At 44.5% G+C, this 24,533-nt stretch overlaps 1 protein-coding gene across 5 annotated transcripts in view; it reads right to left on the bottom strand.

The window, feature by feature from the left end:
- SEPTIN2 (septin 2) overlaps nucleotides 1-24,533 on the bottom strand; it is a 34,641-nt gene that overhangs the window by 2,299 nt on the left and 7,809 nt on the right. For 4 of the 5 annotated variants that reach the window (XM_064587408.1, XM_045867573.3, XM_054505909.2 and 1 more), the window contains 11 exons: nucleotides 24,012-24,041; nucleotides 23,276-23,396; nucleotides 13,208-13,294; nucleotides 11,762-11,885; nucleotides 10,751-10,885; nucleotides 10,490-10,607; nucleotides 6,771-6,872; nucleotides 6,233-6,378; nucleotides 4,608-4,691; nucleotides 3,118-3,175; nucleotides 1,458-1,560 (listed from right to left, as the gene is read on the bottom strand). In XM_064587408.1, the coding sequence (XP_064443478.1) occupies nucleotides 1,459-1,560; nucleotides 3,118-3,175; nucleotides 4,608-4,691; nucleotides 6,233-6,378; nucleotides 6,771-6,872; nucleotides 10,490-10,607; nucleotides 10,751-10,885; nucleotides 11,762-11,885; nucleotides 13,208-13,294; nucleotides 23,276-23,396; nucleotides 24,012-24,020 (1,086 nt within the window). In that variant the 5' untranslated portion in view covers nucleotides 24,021-24,041 and the 3' untranslated portion in view covers nucleotide 1,458. The remainder of the gene's footprint in view (nucleotides 1-1,457; nucleotides 1,561-3,117; nucleotides 3,176-4,607; nucleotides 4,692-6,232; nucleotides 6,379-6,770; nucleotides 6,873-10,489; nucleotides 10,608-10,750; nucleotides 10,886-11,761; nucleotides 11,886-13,207; nucleotides 13,295-23,275; nucleotides 23,397-24,011; nucleotides 24,042-24,533) is intronic. The other variant, XM_064587409.1, reaches the window with a different exon arrangement.

The raw sequence follows: 24,533 nt of genomic DNA, 5'->3' as shown, positions 1-24,533 counted from the left end.
ATATATTAGTTGTATATACCTAAAGTAGATTCTTCATAATTTCATCAAGTTTTAAAATTTAGAGAAGCATCAAGATCAGAGAAAATGAGCAAACGTCTGTCACCTCCTCCGGCCTCAAGTGAGCCCCACCGCTCAGAAGTCCCGTTTCTTTCTAATTCGCCGGCCTTTCCCCAGGCGCCAAGCCTGCTCAGGCAGCATCAGCCTCATGGGGTTGGGTGTACTGACATTTCACCAGCTATATGAGTACAGGCAAATGATTTCAAACCCTGGCACACCACAGTATCCTCAATGGTGCCGTGTGGACCCAGCTGAAAGTAAACCACCAACTCTGGCCCAGGTGGTGGGTTATGTGGACATTTCCGTTCCAGTAGCTGGCTAAACCGAACATGGGTATTTGTGTGCTTCGTACATATCTCAGACCTTTCCCCACAAGCCACAAGGGCAGGGGTGTTGTTCTGGTGGCCGGTGCTCCCACACACCCATGCAGGTCTTTCCTCTATCACCTGCGCGTCTGCCGTGGCAGACTGCTCACAGATGTCCCAGGCTCAGGGCTCCCTGCCTTCTGGCTCATCAATCCTGTCCCGAGTCGGCTAAGCCTCAGTTCACTCATGTCCCCACATCACCTCTTGTCACGAACATTCTCCTGCCTCTACAATCAGGCTCCCACCTGTAGTGGACCTCCGCACCTGCACCCCCAGTTTCCTGTCCCCAGATCTGTGCCTGTGGCCAGCACCCACTCGGTCTGCCTAACCCCAGGCATCTCTCTTCCAGGGAGCCTCGGGCCTCTGCCCCAACCGCATGTAGCTGCTTCCTCCTCTGGCCTGTATTTTTTACCTCTCCGTCCTTCCTCTGGGAGGTGCTGACAGCAGTCACCTAGATAGCTCTGAATGCCCACCTGTCCCCAGGACAGAGGGGAGTAGACATTTGTTTTTTCCTGGTCCACGGTCCCTGGTGTGTGCAGATTCCCTTCAAACAGGGAGGCCAGCACACACCAGGCCAGACATCTACATGACTCACCGATTGCCATGGGGCGGAGCAGAGCTGTGGCGAAGAGTGGAAAGTGAGCAGACCCCTCGAGGTCCCTGGCCCACCTGGCATAATCTGCCCTTTTACGCCCTCTTTACCTTTGGTCTGCATAATCTGTTTTAATAATGCTTTCAAAGCTCTTTTTGTTTTCAGCTATAATAAGTTTCTAATTGCATGACTAATAAAGGTTATTTTAATATTTAAATTGTCTTCATTAATTATATTTGTAAACTCAGAAAGAAACGGAAAGTGTTTATGAGACACGCAGAACCAAGGAGAAGCTTCCATTTTTTAGAAGCTGTCTGGTCTTCTTGAATGCTATGGAGTTAAACACAAGAGCTTCAAAATGTAAGACATTAGTAAGACGAGAGGGAGGTGCCTGTCATGACGTCTTAAGTTGAGGCATCTGAAAGCAGTCTTCTAGGCTTTACCTTACACATGGTGCCCATGGACCCCACTGTCGCCGTCCCCACCCTGCATCTGCAGCTGCATCTGCGCCTGCATCCTTGCGATCATCTCCTGCATGCGGCGAAGCTACGGGCACAGGACACAGGGACACATTATTGGTTCTCAAGGTCCATCCTCCCTGGACACTCTTTATGGGTGCTTTGTGATTCCTAAAATTTCAGCTTACATGCTTTCCTAAAACATGACCAAGAGTTAACACACAGAGAACTTATAAATCGGTAAAAGAACAAACAACTGAATAGAAAACTAAGCAGATGATAAAATGCAATTCAATTAAGAAACAGAAATTAGCAACAAACTGAAGAATTAAGACAGACAACACAAGATGCTTTTTAACCTAAAAGGTGGGAAAAAAGGTGGGAGAAAGGCTGCCACTACCAGGTAGGGAGTGCGCCTGGGACTTCCCTAGAGGGCAGCAAGGTCCCACTGCTCACGTGGTAGATGGGCCTCCTCTGCTACCCTCATCAGTTTTCACGACTACAGTTTCCACTAGTTTAGAAAGGCCTCCAGGCACGTTGTTATAAAACATTTACCTGAATTTTCTTCAAGTAACCATGTTTTTAACATTTAAATACTTGAATCCATGTTGAATTAATTTGTCCAAACAGGTGAGTTTTCTTTCCAAAAGGCTGGCCTGTTTGAGGATTTCCTGGATATGCTTGGATTCCACAGCTCTAACAGACCCCAATGTCACCTCTACCAAACACTTTTCCATACTTCGGACCCATTTCCAGACGTGCATTTCATCAGCCCGTCATGCCAATGCCATGCTCTGCATTTCTTTTCTTTTTTTTAAAGATTTATTTATTTGACAGAGAGAGAGAGACAGCGAGAGAGGGAACACAAGCAGGGGGAGTGGGAGAGGGAGAAGCAGGCTTCCCGCGGAGCAGGGAGCCCGATGTGGGGCTCGATCCCAGGATCCTGGGATCATGACCTGAGCTGAGGGCAGACGCTTAATGACTGAGCCACCCAGTCGTCCCCACCCTCTGGATTTCTATGAGCGGTGGAGCCAACCCTCCCTCATTAGTGTGTGTTTTACAGGGCCTCCCTGTGCTTCCATCCCCCATCTTCAGACCAAGTGTCGGAACTATTTCAGCAAGCTCTCCCCTAGAAGAACGTCACAAACCAAACCACTCTGAAGGAATGGCATTCAGTTTAGAGAAAACTGTGATCTTTGCAATGAGCATCCTGCCTAAAGTCATGTGTCCATTTAAATTTTGAAAATTGTTTTCAGTAGAGTTTTCTGGTTTCTTCTCCATCAGTCCTGCAGAGTTCTTAAATTGTTAATGGGTGTAAATGGCAGTTTCCTTCTTTATATTTTCCAACTTGTCTATATGTATTGTCTATGTATGGGAAAGCTACTGAATTTTGAGTACTTTACTAAATTACTAAATTCACTAAGTGTCAGGGACTAAAATCACTAAATCTGCACTATTCCCAAGTTTTTCCCACTAAATGGCTACTGGAGATCAACTGATAACACATGTAAAGCAATATCCATACTACACAGAGATATACACACAATAAAAGAGATTATGTGTAATATATTCCTTCTTAAAAAAATAAGGAAGGAAAACTGTAATGATCTGTGGATGTACACCAACAATATCCTCCTCTACCTACCTCTGCTTCCTTCTCCAACAGGATCTGGTCTTTATTCATGTCCTCGCTTTCCACTTTTCTAAGAGTTGAAAGAAATTACAAATTTAGTTGGTTATTTCTGATGACAAGTTGCCAAAGTAAAATTTCACTTTACATTTCTGAGAAAAGTATTTAAAATTACCTGTTTATCACTTTTCTGACTAACATGAATGAATAATGAAATGAATAAGATGAAAAAAACACAGCACGAGATGGTGAATTTTAGAAACTTCTCTAACTCCAAGTGGGGGTGGGACACTCTGGTCTTCACTTACTCGAGGAGTAGGTGCTGCCATCAGGAGGATGGACAGGTCTTAATGGACACAGACTGTGACAGGGACACTTGAACAAGGAGCAGGGCCCGAGCGTACAGGCCGAGGGGGCTGGCGGGGGAGGCCCACTGAGCAGTGAGGACGCAGCTCTTCACAAGCGCACACTTGGCTTCCTCACTGGCCTCTAAAACCTTACTTAGTATCTGGTCCCCAGGTAAGTAACACAAAAAAGCAAACCTTAACATACACCCTGTATATATACACAAATCCACCAGATTTCAAAAATGTGAATATTTTAATAAACTACAACACAGCCACCCCCCCTTATCTGCGGGTTCAGTGGCCCGCACTCGGCTGTGGTCCAGAGGCACGTGATCCTCAGGAGCCGTCAGGTCGGCGATAGCCCAGTGCTGCACCCCGGCGCCTCCGTCCCTCCCCACAGGGGCATCCTCACAGGAAGAGGGGTGAGTACAGGGCAAGAAGAGATTCTGAGAGACACACAGACCACATGCACATAACTCTGATTGTAGCATATGGCTGTAATGGTTTCATTTTATTGCTGCTGTTGTTGTTAACCCCTCACCTGTCCCCGGATTAGAAATTAAACCTTATCACAGATGTATGTACAGGAAACAGGGGTGTGTGTATAAAGTTCCGCACGCTCCTCAGTTCCAGGCACCCACACCCACTGGAGTAGATCAGGAGTGTGGGAGCAACTGCTGTACAGAAAATTCTTATTATAAATGATGTGGATCACTTGATACCTAAGCTAAGCAGAAATGTGGTGCAAGCAGACATAAATCAGGTCACAAAACACAGATCTCAAATAAAATCTATTGCGATGGTGAAAGAGGAAAGGGGAGGGCACTGCGTGCATTTTTGAGGAGTGGAGCTGCCTTTCTTAATGGCAGGTAAGTTATGTCCTCATTTATTGACAGAGTGATGCTCTTAAGACCAGTCTCTGGTCCTTCCACTTAAAGCTGTTCTTTGCGTGCAGATGGTTCAAGTTACTTTTGACAGGTTAGAAAAAGCAAGCTACAATGCCATTAGCAACAAACACCTGGTAATGGTTTCTGAGTAGGAAACCAAATCATGTTGCTTAGAGTCAGGAAGGCCCAGCAGGACAGGTAGAAGGGGGGACAGTGTAGCTCTGTGACACAATGTGGACAGAGGGGGACAACATGAGGTGGGGGCAACAACCTGCCGCCTCTTTTGAGCCTCTCGGAACGGAAGTTTTCATAGTGAAGGTCCTGGGTCACCTCCTGGAGATCCTGCATGTGGGTGCTGAAAGACAGAAGGGCACAGCAAGGCCAGCTGCGTGTGGGAGCCGACTGCAGGGAGAAGCACCAACCATCGGTCGTTTGAGCTACTTGTTACTTGCTGAACTGTACACAACGTTGCTGGAGTTTGGGATACAGGGCTGAAGCTGTGGAGGTGCTCCTCTCCCCCACCACAAACAAGCAGAAGCACACCCACAGAGCCGGGGAAGAGACCCTTCCATGGGCCTCTCCTACTGGCCCTGCCAAGCTCTGCAGGAGACCACCACCAGTGCACAGAGGTACAAATTTTAGCGGATCCTTTTAGGCAGGCAAGTCTGAAACAGAACATACTGTTCTAAAAGAACGTATGGAAAACATGTAATTCAATTATTCCTGACTTCTCAAGTTTAAGGAGTTGATTAGTTTAAGCTATGGAAAAAACCATACAACTAAGTATTACTATTTTGAATAAACTAGAAATAGGACTTTGACTCTTCTAATCATCTCAGAAAACATCCATAATTTTCTTGGCTCAGCTTTTTCAAACACTTAAGCAGTCAAGAATGAGTAAAGATAACGCATTCCTGTCTGCACAGAATGCAGGGGAACAGACGGAGTGCTGGCATGCTCTCCCTCACTCGAAAGAAACACAGCTCACAGGAGGGCTCCATCTGCAGCCTCCACCAGAGCCGCGCGGCCATAAGGACCCGTCCTGAGCTTCCCACGTGGTGACTGAATTACGTCTGATGAAGCTTGGTTGTTTTATTTATTTATTTATTTATTTATTTATTTATTTTTAAAGATTTTATTTATTTATTTGAGAGAGAGAGAATGAGAGACAGAGAGCATGAGAGGGAGGAGGGTCAGAGGGAGAAGCAGACTCCCCGCTGAGCAGGGAGCCCGATGCGGGACTCGATCCCGGGACTCCAGGATCATGACCTGAGCCTAAGGCAGTCACTCAACCGAGAGCCACCCAGGCGCCCAAAGCTTGGTCGTTTTAATCAATTTTTAGTTACTCAAAACTTGCCTAGATCCTCCACTCTCTGATGGAGTTAAGGGTCTTCGATTTTAGCAGCACTCTTTGTTCTAGCCTCCTGATTCAAGAACAACAACTGCTGTCCCTAACTGTGAACTTTCTTTTTAGAGGGAAAACTTCTGCTTTTGTAGTCAGGCCTGTGGCAGGGGCTAAGAATGCACTGAAGAACCTCAGCGCTGCCCGGGGTGGACCTGGAGTGGTAGCGTGTTTCAGCCGAGAGTGGAGAAGCCGCTGTGCAGCCACCCTGAGTATCTGCTCCCAGAGCATGAGGCGTCCCATGTCTGGTGCGGCCATTCCACAGTGTACATGTGGTCTACTTTCAGCATCAAGAGAGCTGGGAGACTAGGGAGGAGGGTGTGCTAAGCACTCGGCCTCGAGAGGGACAGGCTGGTTCCGCAGCCTGAGTCCCAGAGAGCCCCTGGGGAGGGCCTTGCACAACAGGCTGCGGCGGCTCCCCCTGCACACCCCACAGTCTAAAAGCTCCACTCCCTGTGCTAGGTACTGCCCACAGGGATGCACGGGGGTCTTACATGAGCATCGTCCGCAGCTTCAGAAAGTCATTGTGCTCCGGGTTCTCCACCTCCACAACGCCCCATGGGTAGAGGCGGCCTCTGACCTTCTTGCCCTTGGCTTCAATCAACTGATTGGATCCAACCACAGAGAATGGGATACTGGCCTAGAAAGAGACACACCAGGTGGAGAGGCTCCACACAGGGAACCCCAACTTCCACTGTGAACATAAGAACACAGGCACAGACTGAGCACACTGCTGCTTACTACGTGCTTCCTTGGCCAACTAATGGTATAAAACATTTTACTCAGAAGTGGCATGTATTTTCCACATGGGAAAAATTATATGAAACAAATTAAACCCAGAGTAAGGTTTCTAAACCTAGGTGACAGCTATGTCAAAATATATTTAAAGTAAAAATATTATTGTAACTGAATCTACCGGACAATGTGTCAAAGGCCAGCCTTTCAGGATGTGGCCCTTTGTCAACTCCTTCCATGGCGCTGATGACCGGGAACAGGAGTGACTTGTGTTGGGCACCTGGAGCGCGCACTTACCTTGAGAAGTCTAGTCTGCTCTTTAAAATCCTCATCTTCATCAGATTCTGCATCAGGTAAGTGATAGATTTTGATGCTATGTTCTTCAATTTCATCCAGAATCTGAAAGAATGACAAACCAGGAGCAATTTTACCAAGCCACATGACATTTCAATCAAATCTAACTATTAAAAACATATCAGAATTATCTAACCGTCAATACATAATTAAAGTGATTAGTGATTTCCAAATAATTTTATAAACCGTTGGAGCAGTATTTATGCTTGCCTTTTGAGCGGTCCTCTGTCCAGAGTGAATAGTAATGCCCCGGCTTTGGCATATAGAGCAGCAGGGCCCTACAGCAGCTAAGAGGAAGTCACACACCACAGCCAGCCCCAGAGCCACACGTGCCCCAGGAGCGGCACGGCCAGGCGCTGCGGGCACCAGAAGAGCTCAAGTGTCGCCCGAGGGGGCGAACCGGAGTGAAGGGCACGTGGGGGAATAATCTTGTTTAAGGCTCTGAAGAGAGGACACCCAGGGTAAGTTTCGGGAATAATAAGAAATCCAGGATGGCTGGGAAGTAAGCCTTCCAGTTGGGTTAAGCCAGAGGGACAAGTAGAGAGTTGCCTGAATGCCAGGCTGGGCTCTGGATTTTATTCAAGAGGCAACAAGCAGGAGAATCACACACTCCACCAACCAGGTTGCAGAGTGGCCTAGAGAGGACAGAACGTCCTCTTTGCTGGGCACTCCAGCAGGTACAGGCAGGCTAGAGCGCCACTTACTCTCCTGTGGGGTCCTGGGCTGCAAGGGCCAAGCACAAACGCCAAGTCGGCAGAAATATCCCTACTTTAAACCCTAATCTGGTAATCTGGTAATGGATGTTCTTTTTTTTTTTTTTTTTAAAGATTTTATTTATTTATTTGACAGAGAGACACAGCGAGAGAGGGAACACAAGCAGGGGGAGAGGGAGAAGCAGGCTTCCCGCGGAGCAGGGAGCCAGACGTGGGGCTCAATCCCAGGACCCTGGGATCATGACCTGAGCCGAAGGCAGACGCTTAACGACTGAGCCACCCAGGCGCCCCCTGGTAATGGATGTTCTTAATGGGAACCCTCAGGCCTTTATGATCAAAGACCTCGAACTTAACACACGGTCTGCACTAATTCAGGATTCAGGAAGACGTCTTTCTCTCTCTTCGCAATGTCCTTTCAGTGTCCGCTAGGAACCTCATTCCTAGCGGAGGCAGAGTAACTATCTCACACCGGTGGGAGAAGTTAGGCAGGAAGCACGAACCTGCTGCATCTCTTCCCCTTTCCTGCCTGCCCATTATCCATCCCTGCTGGCCCCATCAGGACGGTGCTTACACTGAGGATGAGAATCGAGTTGAGAAATATGTAATAAATAGGCTATTCTGAATTGGAAAAGAGGAAAAAGAAAGTGGTGAATCAACAACAATCACACATTTCTCTGGGCAACTGCACCAGAGGTGGGCTCAGGTACAGAGCCAGGGAAGCTGGGAGGCAAGCTCAGGAGCAGGGGAAGAAGAGACTCGTTTACACACAGAAGTCACATGAAAAAGATTCTCAGAAGGGAAAAGCAGAAGCCACAGGAGGTATGATATGATCAAAACAATGTTAACCAGTGCCGACATTCAGGGGTTAGGAAGACAGGTGATAAAACAGGCAGTAAGACAAATCTTCTGAAAGCACAGCAAACCCTGCTGCTGAGGCCCAAGGCTGGTGGACGGCTCGCTGGCCAAGCCCTAGACAGGACAACTGCTGCTGGCCGACAGGGAGCCAGAGTTTGAGATAAAGGAAAGGTTAGGAAACGACACCTGAAAGTGGAAGACTAAAGCAGGTCTGCCAGAGGTTCTTCTAGATCAGGGAGTGGGGGATACCAGGAGGTGGAAGGGAGAAACCAGATCAAGAGAAGGATTAGGAAGGCCCAAGATGAAAGCACCAAGGGCAAAACGGGATTTCACTTCATCTCAGATTTTGAAATCGAGCCCTAGTGTTCTGGACACAGGATTAGAGATGGGTGGACACAACATTCTAACTCTGACCCCGCTTCCCTACCTTTCTGGAATCCGGTGTAACATTCTTTATTAGAAAAGCTGGAGTTCCCTTAAGTGGGCGTTACTAAAATACGTACCCTTAAGCATAAACGTGCCAAACCTTTTAGTGGCTCTCCCAAAGGCCCGGATATTTCCTAAAAGACTGGCAAGCACTGAGACAACAGAGGAAAGGGCTGACAAACATGTATGCATGGTAGAAATGAAAAACTCAGCCGTGACAGAAGACATCAAGAAAAACGTGAAAACACAGAAATCAAAACTAGGTCTAAAAACATGGAAACCAGAAAACACTTCCCGTGTCTCAGATGGGAGACACTTTAGAAAAACTGGTGACATCCAGGACGGTTCCAGGGGGGCAAAAAGCGGAGCAAGCTCACACTGCTTTGGGAATATAAGGTGTTACAAACTTGTTTTGAAGGAAACTCAAACTTGAAATGCCCATCTTTCAACACTTAAAACGCCCATCAGTTTCCCGTCTAAGAATCTGACTTGAACAGTTCTGAGGAGGCAGACATGTGCCCACTCTGCGCCAGGTACCGTTCTAGACTCCTGGAAGACACGAGGGAGCTAAGCAAAGATCCCTGATGCCAGGGATTAAGGGGTGGCGGTGCGAGGACCAAAAAACACACTGAAGAAATATTTTGTGTGCTGGTAGTGTACCTGAGTGTGTGTGTGTGTGTGTGTGTTGCTCTGAGCTGTATAAGGGTTCGGGGGAGTGTTTTCTGTGTGTGCTGGGAATTTTTAGAAAGTCAAATGGCAGAATAATATATGTATGCCATGGTCCCATCCTATAAAAACAAAAACATAAACAGACTATGCTCTGGAAGGGTAAGTATGCAACTGTTACAACAACTCCTTTTATGGATAATTAAAAGAACTTTTGGGGTGCCCGGGTGGCTTAGTCTGTTAAGTGTCAGACTCTTGGGTTTTGGCCCAGGTCATGATCTCAAGGTTGTGGGATCGAGCCCCGCTTTGGGTTCCACGCTGGGTGTGGGGCCTGCTTGGCATTCTCTCTCTCCCTCCCTCTGTCCCCACCCACACCCCTGCTCACGTCCTCTCTCTCAAAAAAACAAAAGAAAGAACTTTTATTTGTAGAATTTAGCATATGAGCTTGGACTTTCTTAATAAGCATACAAATACAAACAGGCATTTAATTAAAAAATATATACCAAAGAGTCCACAAAGAGGCTTTTCAGATAACACAGGAAAAGGCACCAGAGTCCAACAACCAGCACAGGGCTGCTGGGAGGAGAGGGGTACATGGGCTGGCGGATGGACAACTGCAAGGCAACCTCTTAATGGCCAAAACAGAGGCCCTTTAAACAGTCACAATACCAGACGATGACAATTAAAACCTATTCCTAAACGGACTGTTTACAGTAAAACGTTTAGATAAACTTAACAGAACTTCATAGAGAAGATCACACTTCCACACTCCTATCACTCACCTAGCACATGGCGTCCCTTCTATTCACTGAGGGCGTTTTCATGTACGGTGAATTACAAAGAATAAGAACTTGACAGCAGTTAGAATATTAAAAGTCTACAAGTGTTAGGTGTTCCTTAAAAACTATCAGACTCCTCCCACCTGCTCCCCCGTATCTCAGACACACGTCCACTCTTTCCCAGGCGCCCGGCCCTCAGCTACCCTGAGTAAAAAACACATACCCTTTTCTTCAAGCGCTCCCGTTCCTTCAGGGTGAGGGTGTCGGCTTTGGCAATGACAGGCACAATGTTCACCTTATTGTGTATCGCTTTCATAAATGCGACGTCTAAAGGCTTAAGTCTGAAGGGAATGAAACACACATTTCTGTTCTCTCAAAATTATCTCACTTCTTGTATGAAAATATGCAACTTGGGGGAAGCTGTCAACCTAGCAAGTAGAAAGGAAATTCTAAGGACTTGGTTTCTATGGTGGGGTCCACTTACCCATGTCCAAAGGGTGAGATAAAGTAAAAGCAGCAGTGCACCCTGTTATCAATGATGTGCCGCCTATTCAAACCACTCTCATCATGCAGGTACCGTTCAAACTGCTCATCGATGTAGGAGATGATGGTCTTAAAACTGAGAAACATAAATATTGGTAACAGTGGGATACAAAAGGCAGGCACTCCCTAACTTTAAAGACAAAACAAGTCTTTTTCTTCCCTGCCCCTCTACCAAATATAATTTGAAACTCAGTTATAAGATGGGACTGGAAAACAGACTCCTACATTTGGCAAGACGGAGGTTTCTGGAAAGTGTGCCAAGCACAATTTCCCTCAAGTGCTGTGGGGGGTGGGTGTCAAAGGCCTGAAAAGAACCGTTGAAAGAACCTGAGGTGACTGAGCAGACAGAGGGCTGCCAGCTCTCACAAGGACTGTGCGCAGAGGACGGGACAGTGTGTGAAAATGTAAACCACTGCTGCACGATGCAAAGAGCAAGGCAGGGCAGGGAGAGACTCCCGAGGAAGGAAGGAGGTGGGAGAGCCTCCCCCTGCTTCCCTGGCCTCACCCTTCCTCCTCAGGTGCTGGCAAGCTGGGGCTTTACACCCCACGAGACTGGAGCCCACCACTTCTACCATGGATGCGGCCCTTGCCACAGGGTACGGGGACGCAGTGCTCTTCTACCTGCAGCTGTCTGTATCTGTGCTAACGAAGCCAAGAATCGAGTCTCTAAGAGGAAGGTCTACATCACAATCTTCTCCACTGGCCAGGGTTCATTCAGATCCAGGGGTTTCATTTATGCTAGCAGTTGATGAATGCTTGGCTGTTACAGAAAAAATACTCATTCTTCGTGAAATTCCTCATTTAAAATGTTATAATCAGTGCACTTTAAAGTGTTTCACCGTTTTATTACACACAGCTACCTCAAACCCAATCATCACTCTAACACTGTGAATGTGAATACATTCAAATAACCGTAAGCACTTCTGGGGCTGTGCGTCCCCGAGGGGCGTACCAATCCCTGCAGTTGATGGCATCCCCATAGCCAGGTGTGTCCACCACTGTCAGGCGCAGCTTGACCCCTCGCTCCTCAATCTCCACAGTCGAAGCCTCAATCTGGACAGTTCTTTCAATTTTCTCTAGAAAAGAAACAAACTTAATGAGAAAACGTACTTAAAAATTAACCCAGTTTTCGGGGGGGAGGAGCAAGATGGCAGAGGAGTAGGAGACCTAAATTTCGCCTGGTCCCAGGAATTCAGCTGGATAGGGATCAAACCATTCTGAACACCTACGAACTCAACAGGAGATCGAAGAAAAGAATAGCAGCAACTCTCTGAACAGAAAAGTGACCACTTTCTGGAAGCTTCATTGAAACTGAAAACTCACAGGATATTATCAATAGCAGACTGGAGCGAGGGGAAGACAGATTTGGTGAAGTAAAGATGTATCTACTCAAAAAATTGAAGCCAAATAAAAAAGATTTAAAAACAGAGAAAAGAGTAATACATGTATGGAATAGAGTTTAAAACTAAAGATATAGTTTCTGATTCTGTAATGAAAACTGGAATGCCAATCTTCTGCTAACAATCAACTATAATGAACTTTGGTGTGGAACCTCCCTTACGTTACATTTTGTTTAAAGAAAAAAAAAATAGCATCACTTCAGAAATTTGAGAAGCCTACACATCCCCTAACCTTAATGACATTTTATTTGACTGTCTGTGAAAAACAAAAGTTTCATAAATTAAAAAAAAAAAAATTAACCCAGTTTTCAAAGAGAAGAGATGACCTGTTAGTTTCTAATTAATAAATGACTTAGAACTTCATTACCCCTCTTGGAGGAAGGTTTTCAGAGGTAACACAAGGACCATGTAAAAACGGTCCCTGAGTTGGCAAGGAAACCGGGCAGCTAAAGTAAAACAGCAGCTCAGGATGGTTAAAATGCCAATATTGAAAATTATGACTTCTGTTGCTGAGGCAAAGAGAACAATTTAGGAATTTGTTTAAATACTGAATTCAGAGATATTTATGAGAGGGCTCTATGTCCCAGGTGTGGCAGCCCGAGTCCTAGGTGCTGCGTGCTAACCCACAACGCTCCCACAATATGCAAGGAGAGTACACACCTATTCCCACAGTTGTCGGCTACTTAGAGAACTCTCTTCATGAGAAAACATTTTCCCTTGACCCTCCCATCAAACATATAATCTAGGCAGAAACTGTTTCCTACACTTCTACAGTAAAAGAACACCAACTCGGGAGAGGATGGACCTGTGGATTCACGCTCAGTAAACAAACAAGATCCAAGGGCTTCAGGTGTAGCACCTTTCCCGACTGAAAGAACACGGTCCTTGTGTTTAAAGCAGAACAAAACCACAAGGCTGAGACAAAAATATCTACTATGTGCTCTCAGCCGCTTCCATGTAGAGAACTGCACTTACAGTAGTACGGGGGCTTTTTGTACCTGCAGCTCCAGGTATGATTCTTTCTGGGTAGAGATCAGTCAGGAACAGGCTGTTTATGAGAGTTGATTTTCCTAGCCCCGATTCACCTTTAAGTGAAATGAAAACACTGTCACGACATGATCCCGTATGACATGGGTAATCTACTGCATTTACATGGCACTGGGTTAAGTACCTCACACACATCTTCGTCTGTACTCCATTTGAATCCACTACCACTTTGGTGCGACTCTCCCCATTTCATTGATGGGGAAATGGGTGCCTCTGCTTGGAGAGCTATCCAGAGCAGGCCCTTGATTTGAATCCAGGTCTGTGAGTCTCCAGAATCCCCACAAAGTAAGATCAGAAACACGCTCTTAGCTCTTCCAAATGTGTGGGATGGACTTTAGTGGTGGGTCTTTATTTTTTGATAAACAGAATGCAAAGTAGGTTTTCAGTTATGATTTTTGCTCATTGTCAAAGCTACCACATTTTCAGAAAACTGAACACATCTATCAAACAACGTCAACAGCACTCTGGCTTGCCAAGCCGTGGGAAACAGAAACAGAACAGATGCCCAAGGCTGCACTGTAGTCTGCAATCGCTCCCTCCTGTCACCAGGGCAGGAGCAGGCCACCTCTACCCCTTTCTTGCTTTCATACATCCCATGCCCCACCACTGGCAAACGTCTCATGTCAGGCAACCTGCCCACTCACACTGTTGAGTGTGGTATGACCAATAAAGACAACACATACTCATTCGAGCATGTAATGAATTAAAAATCTTCCTCAACTACTATCATACTTGAATTCTGAATGTTTTGAATTCTGTAACATTTGTATTCTGAGTATTTGAAACTTAACTTCAAGGAAAATTCAAGATAGCGAAATTAAATTTTACGTTCCAAGGAAGCATGTAGAGATTCCACCATCTCACTGCAGGCCATCAACTAAGGCCAAGTTCTGCACGGAGAAGTGCTTCTGAACTGAGTGCCTGACTGTCCCCTGGGCATCTCGGTCTGAACCTCCCTCTGCTCAGTCCTGTGCAGCATGTGCAAGGGGCACACATCTGTTTTAAAAATCATTATTTCTGGGAAAATGAAGAACGAGTGAATTTGAAATGTATAAACATACAAAATTAGGACTATACTTTAATTAGATTAAAATTTTCACATGGAAAGGTCAAAAGGACAAAACCAGAATTACATGTTGAACATGTCCAATAAGAGCACATCAAATTATCCTTTTAATAAACTGCCTAGCAATGTCCTCTTAACGTTTTTATCACTAATGAGGGAATTTTACCAGTAAGTGCTCCGACCTTTTGTGTGCCTGGCACAGTCCAGGCTCCGGGACAGAGCCAAATCCCTACTTCCGTGTACCTGGCAGTACAGTGGGGGAGAGGACAAGTAAGCAAAGTCACTCTGTCACCAACAAAATGGTGACAGCTCTAGGTAATCAAGCTGAAAGGGACTGGGGCACAGAAGACCCCTCAGCCGAGGTGTCTTGAGTAGCGACAGCTTTTTTGAAAAAAAGCAGTTAATATTCCAATGGCTGATTCTAAATTATGAATCTTCATTTAAAGGGTAGAAATATCTTCACTTGGAATGGCTTTCAGGCAACATCTATAAATAATTAACTCATTAACTCAGAACATGATGCCACTTTTGGGCTGAATATCTTTGAGTGGCTAGCTCTGTGATTCCATGTTCATTAGCACCTCTGTCCCACGGGAGTTTCTCAGGCGCCTTTACCCAGGGGACACAGGAACTCAAGTCCCACTGCACAGAACACACCAGGCTCAGCAGCCTTATGTAGCAGTCCTGTATGAGTGGTGACAGCAAAGGCGGACTGGGATGGGAGGCACTCAGGGTTTACAAAATGGCTCATGTTTTTACCGATCAGGGAGAAATACACAGCATCAGGCACAAGGTGGCGCCACCATATGAAAAATATGTGTAGGTGACAAAGGTGAACTACATTTTACAACAGCCTTCTGAAATCCCGTCAGGCAATTGGTCCCAGAAGCTTCCGATTAAAACCTTAAAACCGAGGCTAAACTCCCCCACCCCCCAAACGCAGGCCAAGCCAGGAATACCAGTAAAAACAAAAACAAAAAAAAACCTCTCTAACCTGCGGGGCTGGTCCCCTTCACATTTACTTTTCAATTTTAACCAATACAACAAAGTGCTTTCTCAAACAGTGCAACAGGGTCATTTCGGAGGGCCCCTGAAGGGCAGCATCCTAAGTGGTCCCCAGAGCTGAGAGCCACATGAGGAGGTGCCATTTCACGGGGAAAAGCTGCTCAGGTAGGACCCACACAGCTTGGAGTGGCCACCTTCCCATGTGCACATGCCCTTAGGAAGGAGTCCCCAGAACACGAGTTCACATTTTCAAAACATGTGAACCTACAATGACGCCAGTGTATTTTTGCTGGAAGGTCAGTTTTCATTTTCTTAGCTTACTTCCCAAGTTCTCAGAATGTCCACTCTGTAACCCCTCATGAATTTGGTAATATTAACTAACCTATGGACTTTCTACCAGGTAACTTACTTTGGCAGTAGGCTTCGTATTTTTAATCTCGCTTTTTTTGTGAACGGAGCCACCACCCACCCCACATAATGGTGGGAGGCTGGAGATTTGAAATACGCTATCACCAACTATGACCAGCTGACCAGACTTCAGCAGCATCAAGTTCCCTTACAAGCTACCTGCCTGACACCTGGCTTCTGTCCTTGAGATCTTTAAAAAACGTATTTGTGATTTTAAAATTTCCTACAGATTGCTGCCCAAACATTTCTAGTTGTTTTTTTTTTTTTTTAAAGATTTTATTTATTTATCTGACAGAGAGACAGCGAGAGAGGAAACACAAGCAGGAGGAGTGGGAGAGGGAGAAGCAGGCTCCCCACGGAGCAGGGAGCCCGATGTGGGACTCGATCCCAGGACCCTGGGATCATGACCTGAGCCGAAGGCAGACGCTTAACCGACTGAGCCACCCAGGCGTCCCAAATAAATAAAGTCTTAAAAAAGAAAAAGAAAAACTAGGGGCACCTGGGTGGCTCAGTCGGTTAAGCGTCTGCCTTCGGCTCAGGTCATGATCCCAGGGTCCTGGGATCGAGTCCCACATCGGGCTCCCTGCTCCGTGGGGAGCCTGCTTCTCCCTCTGCCTCTCTCTCTCTCTCTCTCTCATGAATAAATAAATAAAATCTTGGAAAAAAAAAAAGACTTTATTTATTTATTTGAAGGGGGGGGTGCAAGTTGGGGGAAGGGGAAGAGGCAAAGAATCTGAAGCAAACTCCACGCTGAGCGCGGAGCCTGATGCAGGGCTCGATCTCACAACCCTGAGATCACAACCTGAGCCGAAACCAAGAATCTGACACTTAACCGACTGTACCACCTAGGTGCCCCAACATTTGTAGTTTTTCATTTGCATGTGATCATTTTGTAAATTTTCTTATTTCCTTAGAAATAAGCCACAGTTTTTAAAAACAATACCTTTCTTCTTCAATAGTCTCTGACTTACAAGTTAGGTACACTGGCCTTTTCCTGATATAGGTTTTTCCCTCTACCGGAAAGTAGTGTTCCTAAGCCTAAATGGTGGAGAGCAAAAATGCAAATACCACTAATTGGTATGGAAGCATTTTTTGACATTCCCAGACCCCCAAAAATCATGCCTCAGGCTTTTGATAGCTTAGAATACATCTTAACAGATGTGCAAAATCAATCAAGGTGAAGCCCAGATGCTCGCACAGTTCAGAACTCTGGTGGCTGGACACAGAGATGCTGAGAGTGGGAAGGAGCTCTGAGGGCACGCTGCCTCTGTAACAGCTCACTGCCAAACCAATGCCGAGCTCTTTCACTTGTCTTTCAGTTAGTGAAAACGGGCACTACTGTAGGTCTTTCATAAAAGACCTAACGTGAACTTGCAGAAAGCAAGGGATACCTGTATACCATTTTTCTTAAGCTGCTAATAGTTACAATTTAAAGTTGAGGGTTCTAGGGGGTGCCTGGGTGGCTCAGTTGGTTAAACGACTGCCTTCGGCTCAGGTCATGATCCTGGAGTCCCGGGATCGAGTCCCACATTGGGCTCCCTGCTCGGCGGGGAGCCTGCTTCTCCCTCTGACCCTACCCCCTCTCATGCTCTTTGTCTCTCATTCTCTCTCTCTCAAATAAATAAATAAAATCTTTTAAAAAATAAATAAATAAATAAAATAAAGTTGAGGGTTCTTGTGGTTAAGTTTCTAGCTGATATTTACCACCCATCTCATCCTTAATCCCCTACCTGCTTTATTTCAAACTCACTTTAGTGAGGTGTAACTTACATCCACCTCAGTTCAATAGTTCCCTATGCTCATTTGAACTGTATTGATGGGTTAGTCTGACAAAATACACACTCAGATAAACAAACTCCACCCAAGACAAAGAGGATCTCCGTACCATGAGAGCTCCTTTGCATAAGTCAGAGTCAGCTCTACCCGTCTGGCTTTACTACATGCATACACCAAGCTGTTTTCTGTCCCAACAGGCTGGTTTGGGTTATTCTAGAACTTCATATACAAGGGGTCGCACAGCTTGCCTTGTGTCTGGCTGCTTTTGCTCAGCACAATTAGAGATGAACCCACATTGCTGCTCCATCAGTAGTCCGTTCCTTTGTACTGCCTAGCAGTTCTCCCTTATATGGACCTATCACAATGTGCTGATCCACCCTCCTGCTGGACACGTGTATTACATCCAGTCTGGGCTACTGCAGGAGGAGTGGCTATGAACATCCTCAAACCTTCTCTGTGGACAGGCCATCATTGCTCCTGGGTGACTATGAAGGATGGGAACCGTCAAGTTACATGGTAAGCATGCAACTGCGAAGAAAGCACTAAATCGGTTTCCAAAGTGGTTGCATCACTTTTTATTCTCACCAGCCATTACTAGGAGAGCTGCAGTTGTCTGTATCCTTGCTAACGTTTGGACTGCCAGACTTCGAAAATTTCAGCCATTCCAGGGAGTGTGTGGGGGCATCTTGTGGGTCAGTGTGCATTTCTTCCTGACGACCAAGGAGGATGCTGTGTGTCCTGGCCATTCAGTATCTCCTATGAAATGTCTGTTTCAATCCTGTGGCCGTTTTTGTAACTGGGGAGTGTGTCTTCTTCCTGAACGATACGAGCTTATGTTCTGGATACAAGTCCTATGTCGCACGTGGTGCTGTGAACGTTTTCTCAGTTTACGGCCTTTTTTGTCGGTATCTTTTGAAGAACATAAATTTTTAACGAAGCACAACTTACTTATTTTGTGATTAGTGTTCTTCACATCCTAAGCAATCTGCTTACTCCATAGTCAAGAAAATTTTCTTCCCCATCTTCTTCTAGACTTCTTATAGCTGTACAGTTAGTGAACTGTGGTGTACAGTGTGAAGGAGGGGTTCACGGTCCCTGTCTGCCACATGACCACCTATTTGTTACAGCACTATCTGCAGAATGACCAACCTTTTCCCCTTTGCATCACCTTGGCACCTTTGTCAAAAATCAGCTGACCAGGGCACCTGGATGGCTCAGTCGGTTAAGCGTCTGCCTTTGGCTCAGGCACGATCCTAGGGTCCTGAAATCGAGTCCCACATTGGGCTCCCTGCTCAGCAGGGAGTCTGCTTCTCCCTCTGACCCTCCCCCCCTCTCGTGCTATCTCTGTAATAAATAAGTAAAATCTTAAAAAAATAAAAAAATAAATAAAAGTGTGTCGTGGTGTCTAAAGTCTTAAAAAAAAAAGAACCAGCTGACCATGTATATGTGGGTCTACTTTGGGCTGTTATTCTCTTCGGCAGATCTGAGTGTCTACCCTTACCACACTTCGCAGTTCCTGTTGGTATGTCTCAAAATCAGATAGTAAAAGTCCTCTACATGGTTCTGTCTATTCTAGGCCCTCTGCACTTACATTTACACTTCAGAACCAGATTGTTCATTTCTATTTTAAAAGAGCCTGGTGTGACTTTGACTGGCATTGTGCTGACTCTGGATCACTCTGGGGGCAGAAGGGCACCGTCCCGGGCACGCCCAGCACGCCGGCAGCTCTCACAGCTTACCTGGCCTTCTCTCTCTCAGCCAAGTCCCCACGTTGTCAGTGCAGGTCATGCACACATCCTGCTAAGTTACCCTCAGCACTGCGTGTTTCTTATATTATGGTAAATGGCACCGTCTTTTGAAATGTTTTTTAACTATTGTTTTTGATAGTCTTTTCAAGGTCATTTTAAAATTTTCTGTTGGTAATCTACAGAAATCAAGTTATTTTTGTATACTGATCAGAACCTGCAATCTTGATAAAACTGACTTACTAGACCTAGTAGTTTTGGGATTCCTTAGAGTTTTTAACATACACAAGTCATTTCAGTTGTAATTAAGAATGTTTTATTTTCTTTCTTCATGAGAAAGAATAACACTAACTATAGGTTTTTAGTATATACCCTTAATCAAATTGAGAAAACTTCCTTTTACTTCTAGCTTACTAATTTAGAAGATCTTTAATGGGTTTTGAATTGTTACGACTGCATGTTTTAGATGACATTTCCCCTTTAGAACCATGGGGACTGATTCTCCGATGTTAAACCACACGCCCCTGAGATAAACCCCGTTTGTTAGGGTATATATACATATAGCTTTGCCATAACACGAGCCTTGAAGGTGAGAATTTGTTCCAACACAACTGGTACATTAGGGAACAATTTCAACGTAATAATCACTTTACATCTGTTTATGTGTGATTTCACTGCTGACAAACTAGGTGAACACAGAAAACCACCCCCAACAGAATCAAGCCATGAAAGAATACTCTCAACTTGCTATCAGCTAGCAGCAACCTCAGTTCAACGGGTACTGTGGGCCACACCCACTCCCTCCTGGCACAGCTTCCCATCCATCTTCACACAGCCCTCCTTCCACCATTTCCTGACGCCCATTTTGACAAACTTCAGGGACTAGTCAACCCATAGTGCCTATATTTGGTGTATCGGATGGTATTTTAACCAATTAACATGCAAAAACCATTTTGATTGCGTTCCTCACTCTCTTCCAAATGTGCCACTGAATCAGGTTTTGAGTCTTGTGCCCCTATTTTCTCCAGAAGCCTATGGTTTCAACTGCGTAACATGGTGATTTTTAAGGAGCACATGTATATTGTACTATAGTAGAACTTCCTGTATTAATCAGCACTTTCATGTACTGCTGGATTTGCCAAAACTTTGAGATGTTTGTGTCTATGCTCATGAAGAGTTAGTCTGTACTTTTCTCATTATTGATTGATTACAGGGTAATGCTGGCCTAATAAAATACTCTTGCCATGAAGAGTAGCTTTGGGGTGCGCCTGGGTGGCTCAGTCGGTTAAGCGCTGCCTTCAGCTCAGGTCATGATCTCAGGGTCCTGGGATCAAGCCCCGCGTCGGGCTCCCTGCTCAGCGGGGAGTCTGCTTCTCCCTCTTCCTCTGCTCCTGCCCCTTGCTAGTGCTCTCTCTGTCAAATAAATAAAATCTTAAAAAAAAGAATAGCTTTGGTGAATGTTCCACGTGCACCTGAAAAGAATGGATAACCTTACAGTTTCTCAGCATAGTGCTCTCAATGTCAATTAGGTCATATTGTTTGACAGTGTTATTTTAATATTCTACAACATTACTGATTTTGTTTCATAAATTACTATGCAGAATGTTTAAAACCCACTCTTACAAATCTTTCTCCTGATTCTGCACCATGCCTTATGGAGCTCTGTTATCAAGTGCACATACAGTTAAGATGTTGTTTTGAACTGTCCCCTGCATCTTTCTGATACATATTTCTTTATCTCTGGGAACATCCAGGTAGTAGACCTAAAGTCCACTCTGTCTGGTATTAATACAGCTGCTTCAGGTTTCTCTTGGTTGGGCTCTGTGTGAGGATTTTCCATTCCGGTCGTTCAGGCTCACCCTGCCTGCTTCTGACCTGTCACGGTCATGGCTGTGGCCCTTCTGCCAGGGTGCTGCCCTCTCCCCACCTGTCTCATCTCTTCTTTTTTTCCCTGCCTTCTTTTGGATTAAGCAGGCTTTTGTGTTCTCTCTTATCAAACCTATCTGCTTTTAGTCAAACCCTTGCTTTACTTTTCCAGTGGCTGCGCCAGAGTTCACACCAGGCAATGTTAACTTAGCAGCCCTCCCTTATGGACTATCCCGTCAGGTCAACGTGTTAGAGCAGCTCTTCGACACACCTTCCCGTCCTTTGCTGCTCTGGTTCATCATACTCCAGTGTCATACGTTACTAACTTCGTTTTAAAGGCAATTATCATCGAAAGAAATGAAAAACCACGAAAAGTGTTTTATATTTACCAACACACTTGCCCTTTCCAATGCTCTACCTTTTCTGTTAACCTGAAAAACCCCATTTAATAATCTTTCTGGTGCAGGTCTGACAGTGATAAATTCTCAGTTTTTATCTAAAAATGTTTATATTTCGGGGCACCTGGGTGGCTCAGTTGTTAAGCGTCTGCCTTTGGCTCAGGTCATGATCCCAGGGTCCTGGGATCAAGCCCTGCATCAGGCTCCCTGCTCAGCAGGAAGCCTGCTTCTCCCTCTCCTGCTCCCCCTGCTTATGTTCCCTCTCTTGCTGTGTCTCTGTCAAATAAATAAATAAAATCTTTAAAAAAAAAAGTTTTTGTATTTTATTTTTTTTTAAGTTTCCATCAGAATTCCAGGCTGATGGTTTTATTCTTTCTTTCTTTCTTTTTTTAAGATTTTATTTATTTATTTGAGAGAGAGAGAATGAGAGACAGAGAGCATGAGAGGGAGGAGGGTCAGAGGGAGAAGCAGACTCCCTGCCGAGCAGGGAGCCCGATGCGGGACTCGATCCCGGAACTCCAGGATCATGATCTGAGCCGAAGGCAGTCGCTTAACCAACTGAGCCACCCAGGCGCCCTCTTTCAGTACTTTAAACTGTCATTTCCTATGGCGTATGTTATTCCTAAGTCAGTGGTCCTTCTTCCCTTCCATCCTCTGCATGCAATATGCTTATTTCCCACCACCCACTGCCTTCCTTCTAAGATTTTTCTGTTTATCACTGCTTTTCACCAACTGTGTATTGTGTGCCTTGGTGTGCTTTTCTTTATATTTATTCTACTTGGTGTCTGGATACTTTCTATTGGCCTCTTCTCTTCTGCGGTATGTAATTTGCTGTTAGGTCTGTTAGAAAAATTTCCATCTCAAATACTGTAATTTTTTTTTTTTTACTCTCTAGTTCTTTCTGTTAAGTTCTTTTTGGTTATCTTCCTTATTACGTTGATGTTCTCCTTTAGGTACCAGGAGCATATTTAAAATAATAAAAGCTCTTGTTCACCAATTCCGTCATCTCTGTCATTTCTGGATCTGTTTCTATTGCCTGATTTCTCTCCTGGTTATATGCTACATTGTTTTGTTTCTTTGCATAAACAATAACTTTTTATTGGATGCTAGCAATTTTAAATGTTACACTGTAAACTGATTTTGACATCCTTCCTTAATGAATGATGGCTTTTATCCTGACAAGTAGCTTATTTGTCAATCAGCTTGATCCGTCAAGGCTTGTTTGTAACTTTGTTAGGGAAGGTGGAGAACAGCTTATATACACCTACTTGCAGGTCTCAGCTCCTTGCCCTGGTGGACTTCTCTGTAAAGCTGCTGAAGAGTCCTCCCAACACAGCAGCTGGCATCCCCCAGCGTGAGTGATTAAGAGAAGACGGGGCAAGCTGCAATCTCTTTTATGACTCTGTCTCAAAGTCACACACCTCCGTTTCTGCCCTACTGGATACATGTGTAAGCCCTACTCAGTGTGGGAGGGGGTAGAAAGTATCACAAACACCAGGAGGCAAGGGTCACTGGGGTCATTTTGGAGGCTCACTGGCACTTTCACCACAAACAAGGAAATGACAGAAATACTAGAATTTTACTCTTCAACAAAATATTCTAAAGATTTTTTTTTTTCAAATTCCCTGTTATTTGATTCTGACAATAAAGGAATTTTCCCTTTGACTTTATAGGTCACACTGTTATACCCTAAAGATTGGGAAGGGAAGATATCCACATATTTAATAAGCTTGAAGGTATAAGTTAATTTCTTACCGACCACCATTAGTGTGAACTCAAAACCTTTTTTCACTGATTTTCGGTGAACTTGATTGGGAAGATTTGCAAATCCGACATAGCCAGGAGTTTCTGGATTTATAAACTGAGTTGGCTGTTGCTAAAATAAGATTTTACAAAAAAAGAATAAATACCTTACTAGTTGTTTTTAAGATATAATCAAACCTGTGACAAAGGTATATTAGTTCTCACAAATTAAAAAATATACATCCACTTTCAAAAAGTAAAAATTACTATGATGATTATGCATCAGATAGTAACGAATACCCAAACACTCAAAAATAAAAAGAAAATAATCTTGCAATTTTAACCACAAGTTCTGCTTTTCTCAGCATGTCTTTTAGAACTAATTTATTTCAGGGCTCTGCGCTAATTTGCAAGAGCTGATACAAGCCAATTTATCAACTGTAAGAGCCCTATAAATTTCATGATGATAAATTATTCAAATTTTAAATTATTATTCGATTGGTCTGCTGGGAATGATGTAAAGGAGGATAAATGGATTGTTACTGATGTATTTAGAAATAAGAAATTGGAAATCTGAAAAAAGAAAGCTCAAAGTTTTCAAAATGTCAATTAAATTAGAACTGTCTCAATGAATCAAATATATCAGTTGTATTAAAAATGAGTCACGTAAGTCTTGACTATAAACGGCTTAAAAACACAAAGCAGTTTCTCCTTATACTGTAGAGACATGAAAAGTGAGATCTCTTACCTTAGACATCTTCAGTGAAGTTTTCTTGATCTGTTTAAAAAAAACAACATGTACACGTGTTTGTATATATACACACATTTGATTTAGCATGAATTGACGTGTAAAGACTTACACATAAAGCATAAACAGCTTCTGTTTCACTTGTCAATTGCATCAAATTACAAAAATGAGATTATCTCATTATAAATTAGATATAAAAAGTAAGGTCAATTAAATCAAACATATATACCTGTGTATACATACAAACATTCCATATTTCCAATAACATCCAAACTTTCTTTAGTACTGATTATACACTAAGCACCAGGGACACAATTGGAGAAAAAGACAAATTCTCATGACCTCTGAAATTATGATTTTCTTTCTCTGAAACCTGTCTACAAGGAAAGGGTGCTTGTAGAGTACTATCTGCTACTGAAGATCCCTTGAGATCCTGAGAACTAGTTTTTGACAATGGGGCACAAAGAGCAACATTTATAAGTAAAGGAAAAAGGACTGAAGACACTGGAGTGCTTGAGGAGT

This window comes from Mirounga angustirostris, unplaced genomic scaffold (assembly GCF_029215605.1).
Source record: "Mirounga angustirostris isolate CCGP_5_RB_7025 unplaced genomic scaffold, mMirAng1.0.hap1 SCAF_3, whole genome shotgun sequence".
Taxonomy (NCBI): Eukaryota; Metazoa; Chordata; class Mammalia; order Carnivora; family Phocidae; genus Mirounga; species Mirounga angustirostris.
The sequence above is the reverse complement of the archived record's forward strand: the minus strand, read 5'-3'. Positions and strand labels throughout refer to the sequence as shown.